The 12,236-nt window shown below is 65.7% G+C and overlaps 1 protein-coding gene across 1 annotated transcript; it reads left to right on the forward strand.

The window, feature by feature from the left end:
* Positions 1-269: 269 nt before the first annotated feature.
* LOC311204718 (tapasin-like) lies at positions 270-9,527 on the forward strand (the record flags this gene model as incomplete). The annotated part of the gene is given in 6 exon segments (XM_084281093.1): positions 270-324; positions 327-638; positions 3,155-3,493; positions 5,914-6,003; positions 8,696-8,721; positions 9,454-9,527. Coding segments are annotated over 6 exon segments (834 nt in total). The 3' UTR covers positions 9,466-9,527.
* Positions 9,528-12,236: the final 2,709 nt, after the last annotated feature.

Raw genomic sequence — 12,236 nt, forward strand, 5'->3', positions numbered from 1 at the left:
CCCCCCATTGCCTCCCACCCCCCCACCTCCCCACTGCCCCCCCACCCCCCCCATTGCCCCCCCATCCCCCCACTACCCCTACCCATTGCCCCCCATCCCCCCACACCCCCCCATTGCCTCCCACCCCCCCACCTCCCCACTGCCCCCCCACCCCCCCATTGCCCCCCAACCCCCCCCCACACCCCCCCATTGACCCCCATCCCCCCACACCCCCCATTGCCCCCCCCACCCCCCCATTGCCCCCCAACCCCACCCCACTACCCCTACCCATGCCCCCCGCAGTGCCCCTGGCGGTCTTCACGCTGACGCCCAGCCCGGGGGCTCGCTGGGGTCCCCGCTGGCGCTACACTGCGCCTTCGCCGCGCCCCCCGGCCCCTTCGCCCTGGAGTGGCGGCACCAGGCCCGCGGCGCCGGCCGCCGGCTGCTGGCCTACGACTCCGGCACCGGCCGCGTCACCGGCGCCGCCCCGGGGGTCCGGCTGCTCCTGGGACCCCCCCCAAGTTCGGCGGAGGTTGGGGGGTCCCGGGAGGTGTCGCTGCAGCTGGAGGCGCTGGGGGTCTCCCACCGCGGCACCTTCGTCTGCTCCGTCTTCCTCGCCCACAGCCAGGCCCAGCAGCTGCTGCGCCTCCGCGTGCTGGGTGCGTGGAGGGGCTGGGGGGGCGCTGGGAGGGACTGGGGGGTGCTGGGAGGGACTGGGAGGGATTGGGAGGCGCTGGGAGGCGCTGGGAGGCACTGGGAGGCACTGGGAGGGACTGGAGCACACTGGGAGGGATTGGGGGGCACTGGGAGGGATTGGGAGGCACTGGGAGGGATTGGGAGGGACTGGGAGGCGCTGAGAGGGACTGGGAGGCGCTGGGAGGCACTGGGAGGCGCTGGGAGGCGCTGGGAGGGATTGAGGGGCGCTGGGAGGGACTGGGAGGCGCTGGGAGGCACTGGGAGGGATTGGGAGGCACTGGGAGGCACTGGGAGGGATTGGGAAGGATTGGGAGGCGCTGGGAGGCACTGGGAGGCGCTGGGAGGCACTGGGAGGGATTGGGAGGCACTGGGAGGGATTGGGAGGGACTGGGAGGTGCTGGGAGAGACTGGGAGGGACTGGGAGGCGCTGGGAGGGATTGGGAGGCACTGGGAGGGATTGGGAGGCGCTGGGGGGTGCTGGGAGGGACTGGGAGGCACTGGGAGGCGTTGGAAGGGACTGGGGGGCACTGGGAGGGACTGGTCATATTGGATCCAGATGGGTTATATGGGATCCGGACCACTCATACTGGATCCAGACAGGTTATACTGGATCCAGACTGGTCATACTGGATCCAGATGGGTTATATGGGATCCAGACCGCTCATACTGGATCCAGACCGGTCATACTGGATCCAGATGGGTTATATGGGATCCGGACCACTCATACTGGATCCAGACAGGTTATACTGGATCCAGACTGGTCATACTGGATCTGGGTGGGTTATATGAGATCTAGACTGGTCATACTGGGTCCAGACTGGCCATATGGGATCTGGTTGGGTTATATGGGATCTGGATGGGTCATACTGGATCCGAACTGGTCATACTGGATCTGGGTGGGTTATATGGGATCTGGACTCGTCGTACTGGATCCAGACCAGTCATACTGGATCCAGACCGGTCATACTGGATCCAGACTGGCCATACTGGATCTGGGTGGGTTATATGAGATCTAGACTGGTCATACTGGGTCCAGACTGGCCATATGGGATCTGGTTGGGTTATATGGGATCTGGACTCGTCATACTGGATCCAGCTCACTCATACTGGATCCAGACTGGTCATACTGGATCCAGACAGGTCATTCTGGATCTGGGTGGGTTATATGGGATCCGGACTGGGCATACTGGATCTGGGTGGGTTATATGGGATCCAGACCGCTCATACTGGATCCAGACGGGTTATATGGGATCCAGACTGGTCATACTGGATCCAGATGGGTTATATTGCATGCAGAATGGTCATACTGGATCTGGGTGGGTTGTATGGGATCCAGACTGGTCATACTGGATCCAGATGGGTTATATGGGATCCAGACCGCTCATACTGGATCCAGACCACTCATACTGGATCCAGACAGGTTATACTGGATCCAGACTGGTCATACTGGATCTGGGTGGGTTATATGAGATCTAGACTGGTCATACTGGGTCCAGACTGGCCATATGAGATCTGGTTGGGTTATATGGGATCTGAATGGGTCATACTGGATCCGAACTGGTCATACTGGATCTGGGTGGGTTATATGGGGTCTGGACTCGTCATACTGGATCCAGACCAGTCATACTGGATCCAGACCGGTCATACTGGATCCAGACTGGCCATACTGGATCTGGGTGGGTTATATGAGATCTAGACTGGTCATACTGGGTCCAGACTGGCCATATGGGATCCGGGTGGGTTATATGGGATCTGGACTCGTCATACTGGATCCAGCTCACTCATACTGGATCCAGACTGGTCATACTGGATCCAGATGGGTTATATGGGATCCGGACGGGTCATACTGGATCCAGACTGGTCATACTGGATCTGGGTGGGTTATATGGGATCTGGATGGGTCATACTGGATCCAGATGGGTTATACTGGATCCGGACTGGTCATACTGGATCCGGGTGGGTCAAAGGGGATCCAGACTGGTCATACTGGATCTGGGTGGGTTATATGAGATCTAGACTGGTCATACTGGATCCAGACTGGTCATACTGGATCCAGATGGGTTATATGGGATCTGGACTGCTCATACTGGATCCAGATGGGTTATACGGGATCCAGACCGCTCATAGTGGATCCAGACGGGTTATATGGGATCCAGACTGGTCATACTGGATCCAGATGGGTTATATTGCATGCAGAATGGTCATACTGGATCTGGGTGGGTTGTATGGGATCCAGACTGGTCATACTGGATCCAGATGGGTTATATGGGATCCAGACCGCTCATACTGGATCCAGACCACTCATACTGGATCCAGATGGGTTATATGGGATCCAGACTGGTCATACTGGGTCTGGATGGGTTATATGGGATCTGGATGGGTCATACTGGATCCAGATGGGTTATATGGGATCTGGACTCGGCATACTGGATCCAGACTGGTCATACTGGATCCAGACTGGCATGTTCCTCCCCCCCAGAGCCCCCCAAGGTGAGGCTGCGGCCTGCGGCGCTGGCGGTGGCGCCGGGGGCGCGGGGGCAGCTGCTGTGCGAGGCCTCCGGCTTCTTCCCGCTGGACGTGGAGTTCGAGTGGCGGCGCCGGGCCGGGCCCGGGGGCCCCGACCTGCCCCTGGGGGACACGGTGACCCAGCGCTGGAGCTCGGGCCAGCGCCGCGCCGCCGACGGCACCTTCAGCCGCAGCAGCACCCTCAGCCTGGGCCCCGCGCAGCGCTCCCACCACGGCGACCTCTACACCTGCCTGGTGACCCACCCGGCCCTGGCCCGGCCGCGCAGCGCCAGCGCCCGCCTGGAGGTGCAGGGTGAGTGGGGGTGGGGGTGCTGGGAGGCGCTGGGATGGGGTGGGGGACACTGGGATGGGGGCTGGGGGCACTGGGGGGCACTGGGATGGGGCTGGGGGGCACTGGGATGGGGGCTGGGGGCACTGGGGGGCACTGGGATGGGGTGTGGGGGGCACTGGGATGGGGCTGGGGAGCACTGGGGGGCACTGGGATGGGGTGTGGGGGGCACTGGGAGGCACTGGGATGGGACTGGGGGGCACTGGGATGGGGCTGGGGGGCACTGGGAGGCACTGGGATGGGGCTGGGGGGCACTGGGAATGGGTCTGGGGGCACTGGGGGGCACTGGGGTGGGAGACACTGGGATGGGGTGGGGGGCACTGGGATGGGGGCTGGGGGGCACTGGGAGGCACTGGGATGGGGCTGGGGGTCACTGGGAGGCACTGGGATGGTGCTGGGGGCACTGGGGGGCACTGGGATGGGGTGTGGGGGGCACTGGGATGGGGCTGGGGGGCACTGGGAGGCACTGGGATGGGGCTGGGGGGCACTGGGGGATACTGGGATGGGGCTGGGGGCACTGGGAGGCGCTGGGATGGGGGTGGAGGGCACTGGGATGGGGCTGGGGGGCACTGGGAGGCACTGGGATGGGGCTGGGGGATACTGGGATGGGGTCTGGGGGGCACTGGGATGGGGTCTGGGGGCACTGGGGGGCACTGGGATGGGGGTGGGGGGCACTGGAGGGCACTGGGGGACACTGGGATGGGGCTGGGGGCACTGGGGGGCACTGGGATGGGGTGTGGGGGGCACTGGGGGGCACTGGGATGGGGTGTGGGGCACTGGGATGGGGGCTGGGGGGCACTGGGAGGCACTGGGATGGGGGTGGAGGGCACTGGGATGGGGTCTGGGGGGCACTGGAATGGGGTCTGGGGGCACTGGGGGCCACTGGGAGGCACTGGGATGGGGCTGGGGGGCACTGGGATGGGGCTGGGGGGCACTGGGAGGCACTGGGATGGGGCTGGTGGGCACTGGGAGACACTGGGATGGGGTGTGGGGGGCACTGAGAGACACTGGGATGGGGCTGGGGGGCACTGGGAGGCACTGGGATGGGGTGTGGGGGGGCACTGAGGGGCACTGGGATGGGGCTGGGGGGCACTGGAGGGCACTGGGGGGCACTGGGATGGGGTGTGGGGGCCACTGGGGGACACTGGGAGGCACTGGGATGGGGTCTGGGGGGCACTGGGAATGGGTCTGGGGGCACTGGGGGGCACTGGGGTGGGAGACACTGGGATGGGGTGGGGGGCACTGGGATGGGGGCTGGGGGGCACTGGGAGGCACTGGGATGGGGCTGGGGGTCACTGGGAGGCACTGGGATGGTGCTGGGGGCACTGGGGGGCACTGGGATGGGGTGTGGGGGGCACTGGGATGGGGCTGGGGGGCACTGGGAGGCACTGGGATGGGGCTGGGGGGCACTGGGGGATACTGGGATGGGGCTGGGGGCACTGGGAGGCGCTGGGATGGGGGTGGAGGGCACTGGGATGGGGCTGGGGGGCACTGGGAGGCACTGGGATGGGGCTGGGGGATACTGGGATGGGGTCTGGGGGGCACTGGGATGGGGTCTGGGGGCACTGGGGGGCACTGGGATGGGGGTGGGGGGCACTGGAGGGCACTGGGGGACACTGGGATGGGGCTGGGGGCACTGGGGGGCACTGGGATGGGGTGTGGGGGGCACTGGGGGGCACTGGGATGGGGTGTGGGGCACTGGGATGGGGGCTGGGGGGCACTGGGAGGCACTGGGATGGGGGTGGAGGGCACTGGGATGGGGTCTGGGGGGCACTGGAATGGGGTCTGGGGGCACTGGGGGCCACTGGGAGGCACTGGGATGGGGCTGGGGGGCACTGGGATGGGGCTGGGGGGCACTGGGAGGCACTGGGATGGGGCTGGTGGGCACTGGGATGGGGCTGGAGGGCACTGGGAGACACTGGGATGGGGTGTGGGGGGCACTGAGAGACACTGGGATGGGGCTGGGGGGCACTGGGAGGCACTGGGATGGGGTGTGGGGGGCACTGAGAGACACTGGGATGGGGTGTGGGGGGCACTGAGAGACACTGGGATGGGGGTGGGGGGCACTAAGACTGGGGTTGGGGACACCAAGGGACATCAGGACTGGGGTAGGGGGGCACTGGGAGACACTGGGATGGGGTGTGGGGGGCACTGGGATGGGGTTGGGAGACACTAGGATGGGGTGGGGGGCACTGGGGGACACTGGGATGAGGGTGGGAGACACTGGGATGGGGACACCCAGACTGGGGTTGGGGACACCAAGGGGCACTGGGATTGGGGCTGGGGACACTGGGGGACACTGGGATGAGGTGGGGGGCACTGGGGGACACTGGGATGGGGTGGGGGGCACTGGGGGGTGTCTGAGGTGTCCGGTGTCCCCGCAGGCGCCGCGGGGCCGGGGCTGGAGGACGCGGTGGGGCTCTTCCTGGCGGCCTTCGCGCTCTGCGCGCTCTGCCGCTGGCGCCGGCCCGCCCGTGAGTCACACCCGGCACCGCCTGTGTCACACCCGCCACCGCCTGTCCCTGTGTCCCTGTGTGTGTCACACCCGCCACCGCCTGTCCCTGTGTCCCTCTGTGTGTCACACCTGCCACCGCCTGTCCCTCTGTGAGTCACACCCGCCACCGCCTGTGTCACACCCGCCACCGCCTGTCCCTGTGTGTGTCACACCCGCCACCGCCTGTCCCTGAGTGTGTCACACCCGCCACCACGTGTCACCCAGCACCGCCTGTGTCACACCCGCCACCGCCTGTCCCTGTGTCACCCACCACCGCCTGTCCCTCTGGGTGTCACACCTGCCACCGCCTGTCCCTGTGTGTGTCACACCCGCCACCGCCTGTCCCTGTGTGTCACCCGGCACCACCTGTCCCTGTGTGTGTCACACCTGCCACCGCCTGTCCCTGTGTGTCACACCCGACACCGGTTGTCACCGTGTGTCACCCGCCACCGCCTGTCACCCGCCACCGCCTGTCCCTGTGTCCCTGTGTGTGTCACACCCGCCACCGCCTGTCCCTGTGTGTCACCCGCCACCGGGTGTCACCTGGCACCGCCTGTCCCTGTGCGTGTCACACCCGCCACCGCCTGTCCCTCTGTGTGTCACCCAGCACCGCCTGTCCCCGTGTGTCACCCGCCACCACCTGTCCCTGTGTCCCTGTGTGTGTCACACCCGGCACCGCCTGTCCCTGTGTGTGTCACACCCACCACTGCGTGTCACCCGCCACCGCCTGTCCCTGTGTCCCTGTGTGTGTCACACCCGCCACCGCCTGTCCCTGTGTGTCACCCGCCACCATGTCTCACCTGCCACTGCCTGTCCCTGTGTGTGTCACACCCACCACCGCGTGTCACCTGCCACCGCCTGTCCCTGTGTGTGTCACACCTGCCACCGCGTGTCTCTGTGTCCCTATGTGTCACCTGCCACCCCCTGTCCCTGTGTGTCACACCCGCCACCGTGTGTCACCTGCCAGCGCCTGTCCCTGTGTGTCACCCGCCACCGCCTGTCACCCGCCACCGCCTGTCCCTGTGTGTCACCCCTGTCCCCAAGTGTGTCACACCCATCACACCTGTCCCCGTGTCACACCTGTCCCCTGTGTCACACCTGTCCCCATGAGTGTCACACCTGTCCCCGTGTGTGTCACACCTGTCCCCACATCACTCCCTGTCCCCATGCGTGTCCCCACCTGTGTCACCACATGTGTGTCCGTGTCACCGTGTCTCTGTGCGTCCCCGTGTCACCCTGTCCCTGTGTCCCGTGTGTCGCTGTGTCCCCAGGTCACCGTGTCCCTGTGTCACTGTGTCCACGTCCCTGTGTCACCACATCCCTGTGTCCTTGTGTCACGCTGTGTGTGTCCTCGTGTCACCGCGTGTCACTCTGTCCCCATGTCCCCATGTCACCGTGTCCGTGTGTCCCTGTGTCACTGTGTGTCACTCTGTCCCCAGGTGTCTCCCTGTGTCACCACATCTGTGTGTCCCTGTGTCACCATGTCCGTGTGTCCTTGTGTGTCCTCGTGTCCCCGTGTGTCCCCGTGTCACCACATGTGTGTCTGTCTCACCGTGTCCATGTGTCCTTGTGTGTCCTGGTGTCACCGTGTCCGTGTGTCCCTGTGTCACCACGTGTGTCCCTGTGTCACCGTGTCCCTGTGAGTCCCCATGTCACCGTGTCCGTGTGTCCTTGTGTGTCCTGGTGTCCCCGTGTCTGTGAGTCCCCGTGTCACCACGTGTGTCCCTGTGTCACCGTGTCACCGTGTCCCTGTGAGTCCCCATGTCACCGTATCCGTGTGTCCTTGTGTGTCCTGGTGTCACCGTGTCCATGTGTCCCCGTGTCACCACGTGTGTCCCTGTGTCACTGTGTCACCGTGTCCCTGTGAGTCCCCATGTCACCGTATCCGTGTGTCCTTGTGTGTCCTGGTGTCACCGTGTCCATGTGTCCCCGTGTCACCACGTGTGTCCCTGTGTCACTGTGTCACCGTGTCCCTGTGAGTCCCCATGTCACCGTGTCCGTGTGTCCTTGTGTGTCCTGGTGTCACCGTGTCCATGTGTCCCCGTGTCACCACGTGTGTCCCTGTGTCACTGTGTCACCGTGTCCCTGTGAGTCCCCATGTCACCGTATCCGTGTGTCCTTGTGTGTCCTGGTGTCACCGTGTCCATGTGTCCCCGTGTCACCACGTGTGTCCCTGTGTCCCTGTGTCACCGTGTCCCTGTGAGTCCCCATGTCACCGTGTCCGTGTGTCCTTGTGTGTCCTGGTGTCACCGTGTGTCCCTGTGTCCCCGTGTCACCACGTGTGTCCCTGTGTCACCGTGTCCCTGTGAGTCCCCGTGTCACCGTGTCTGTGTGTCCTTGTGTGTCCTGGTGTCACCGTGTCCGTGTGTCCCCGTGTCACCACGTGTGTCCCTGTGTCACCGTGTCCCTGTGAGTCCCCATGTCACCGTGTCCATGTGTCCTTGTGTGTCCTGGTGTCACCGTGTCTGTGTGTCCTCATGTCACCGTCTGTGTCCCCACCTGTGTGTCCCTGTCACCACCTCCCTGTGTCCCCCGTGTGTCCCCGTGTCACCACGTCCGTGTGTCCTTGTGTCACCGGGTCTCCGTGTCCCCCCGTGTCCCCACCCCTGATGACATCACCCCCACCCCGGTGACATCATCACCCCATGACATCACCCCTCTCTCTCCCACAGCCCGATGCTCCAAGGAGGAACCCAAGGTAACAGCCCTCCCAGTGCCTCCCAGTGCCCTCCCAGTCCCTCCCAGTCCTCCCCAGTGCCTCCCAGTCCCTTCCATTGCCCCCCCTCAGTGCCCCCCAGTCCCTCCCAGTGCCCCCCAATTCCCCCCTAGTCCCCCCCAGTGCCCCCCAGTGTCCTCCAAGTCCCCCCCAAGTCCCTCCCAGTCCTTCCCAGTCCCTCCCAGAACCCCCCAGCCCCCCCCAGTCCCTCCCAGTGCCCCCCAGTGTGTCCCCCAGCACCCCCAAGTACTCCCCAGTCCCTCCCAATTCCCCCCCAGTGCCCACCCAGTCCCCTCCCAGACCCCCCCAGTGCCCCCCAATTCCCTCCCAGTCCTCCCCAGTGCCTCCCAGTCCCTCCCAGTGCCCCCCAGTCCCTCCCAATTCCCCCCCAGTCCCTCCCAGTTCCTCCCAATTCCCCTCCCAGTCCCTCCCAGTGGCCCCAGTCCCTCCCAGTTCCCCTCCCAGTCCCTCCCAGTCCCCCCCAATTCCCCTCCCAGTCCCTCCCAATGGCCCCAATTCCCTCCCAGTCCTCCCCAGAGCCTCCTAGTCCCTCACAGTGCCCCCCAGTCCCTCACAATTCCCCTCCCAGTCCCTCCCAGTGCCTCCCAATTCCCTCACAGTCCCTCCCAGTTCCCCCCAATTCCCCCCCAGTCCCTCCCAGTGCCTCCCAGTCCCCCCGAGCCTGACCCGTGCCCCCCTCCATGTCCCCCCCAGAAGTCCCAGTGACCCCACTCCGGAGCCCGACGCTGCCAATGAGCCAAATAAAGGATTTTTTACCCCAAAAACCCGCCTCCCCCCCGAGTGACGCCGCAGTTTGTGTGTCCCCCCCGTGTCCCCCCCACCACCCCCCCCAGGGTGACACTTCCCCATCGGAAGCCGCTCCCGTCCTGCGGTTTCCTCAACGGGGGCGGGGGGAGGGGGCGCGGAGGGGGGGTGTGGGGGGGACAGAGGTGACACCCCGCCCCCCTCTCCCCCTTCCCCGACCCCTTTCCCCCCCCACCACCCCTTTTCCCCCCTCTCAAACCCCCCCCACACCGGGTTTTTGGGTTGAAAACGGTCGCGATCCAGTTCCGGGTCTTTGGAGCGACCGGACACTGGGCGCCGGCGGCGACTCCGCTCCGGAGGCCGCTGGGATCCGCTCCGGGTTTTCCAGGAAGCTCCGCCCACCCCACCCCCCACCCCCTTTCCCGGCCCCTCTGGGGCGCCCCCTGGCGGCGAGGCTGGGCGGCGCGCGCGGGACCCCGGCGGGAGCGCGCGCGGGAGGCTGCAGGTGGGACTGGGAGGGACTGGGAGGGACTGGGAGGGACTGGGGGGGCTGGGGATGGGGTTACTGGGAGAGGGGACTGGCGGGGACTGGGGGGACTGGGAGTAGGAAGTTATGGGGGGACTGGGAGGGGGAACTGGGGGAACTGGGAGGGACTGGGAGGGACTGGGAGGGGGAACTGGGGGGACTGGGAGCGACTGGGAGCGACTGGGAGCGCTGGGGTTGGGAGAAGGGGGTTACTGGGAGCACTGGGAGGGATTGGGAGAGTTGGGGTTGGGGGGAACGGGGTTACTGGGAGGGACTGGGAGGAACTGGGTGGGACTGGGAGGGACTGGGAGGGACTGGAAGCAGGAAGTGGGGGGAACTGGGAGGCGGGACTGAGGGCACTGGGAGGGACTGGGGTGACTGGGAGGGACTGGGAGGGACTGGGGGGGCTGGGGATGGGGTTACTGGGAGAGGGGACTGGGGGGGACTGGGGGGACTGGGAGTAGGAAGTTATGGGAGGACTGGGAGGGGGAACTGGGGGAACTGGGAGGGACTGGGAGGGACTGGGACGGGGAACTGGAAGGACTGGGAGGGACTGGGAGCGACTGAGAGTGGTGGGGTTGGGGGAAGGGGGTTACTGGGAGCACTGGGAGGGATTGGGAGAGCTGGGGTTGGGGGGAATGGGGTTACTGGGAGGGACTGGGAGCAGGAAGTGGGGGGAACTGGGAGAGGGAACTGGGAGGCAGGACTGGGAGCACTGGGGATGGGGTTACTGGGAGAGGGGACTGGGGGGGACTGGGGAGACTGGGAACAGGAAGTTGGGGGGGACTGGGAGGGGGAACTGGGGGGACTGGGAAGAGGAACTGGGAAGAAGGACTGGGGGAACTGGGAGGGACTGGGAGCGCTGGGGTTGGAGAAAGGGGGTTACTGGGAGCACTGGGAGGGATTGGGAGAGCTGGGGTTGGGGGGAACGGGGTTACTGGGAGGGACTGGGAGGAACTGGGTGGGACTGGGAGGGACTGGGAGCAGGAAGTGGGGGGAACTGGGAGGCGGGACTGAGGGAACTGGGAGGGACTGGGGGTCCTGGGAAGGACTGGGAGGGACTGGGAGCAGGAAGTGGGGGGACTGGGAGGGACTGGGAGCGACTGGGAGCACTGGGGTTGGGGGAAGGGGGTTACTGGGAGCACTGGGAGGGATTGGGAGAGCTGGGGTTGGGGGGAATGGGGTTACTGGGAGAGACTGGGAGGAACTGGGTGGGACTGGGAGGGACTGGGAGGGACTGGAAGCAGGAAGTGGGGGGAACTGGGAGGCGGAACTGAGGGCACTGGGAGGGACTGGGGTAACTGGGAGGGACTGGGAGGGCTGGGGATGGGGTTACTGGGAGAGGGGACTGGGGGGGACTGGGAGTAGGAAGTTATGGGGGGACTGGGAGGGGGAACTGGGAGGGACTGGGAGGGACTGGGAGGGACTGGGACGGGGAACTGGGGGGACTGGGAGCGACTGGGAGCGCTGGGATTGGGGGAATGGGGTTACTGGGAGTACTGGGAGGGATTGGGAGAGCTGGGGTTGGGGGGAATGGGGTTACTGGGAGGGACTGGGAGGAACTGGGTGGGACTGGGAGGGACTGTAAGCAGGAAGTGGGGGGAACTGGGAGGCGGGACTGAGGGCACTGGGAGGGACTGGGGGGACTGGGAGGTACTGGGAGGGACTGGGGGGACTGGGGGAGCTGGGGCTGGGGTTACTGGGAGCAGGAAGTTATGGGGGGAGTGGGAGGGGGAACAGGGGGAACTGGGAGGGAGTGGGAGGGACTGGGACGGGGAACTGGGGGTACTGGGAGGGACTGGGAGCGACTGGGAGTGACTGGGAGCGCTGGGGTTGGGGGAACAGGGTTACTGGGAGCACTGGGAGGGATTGGGAGAGCTGGGGTTGGGGGGAATGGGGTTACTGGGAGGGACTGGGAGGAACTGGGAGCAGGAAGTGGGGGGAACTGGGAGGCGGGACTGGGGGGTACTGGGAGGGGCTGTGGGGACTGGGAGCAGGAAGTTGGGGTGGGACCGGGAGGAGGAACTGGGGGTACTGGGAGGGACTGGGAAGAAGGACTAGGGGAACTGGGAGGGACTGGGAGCCTTGGGTTGAGAGAACAGAGCTACTGGGAGCACTGGGAGGGACTGGGAGAGCTGGGATTTTGGGGAATGGGGTTACTGGGAGGGACTGGGAGCGGGAAGTGGGGGAACTGGGAGGCGGGACT

This window comes from Gallinula chloropus, assembly GCF_964237585.1.
Source record: "Gallinula chloropus genome assembly, contig: HAP1_SCAFFOLD_605, whole genome shotgun sequence".
In the NCBI taxonomy this organism is placed as follows: Eukaryota; Metazoa; Chordata; class Aves; order Gruiformes; family Rallidae; genus Gallinula; species Gallinula chloropus.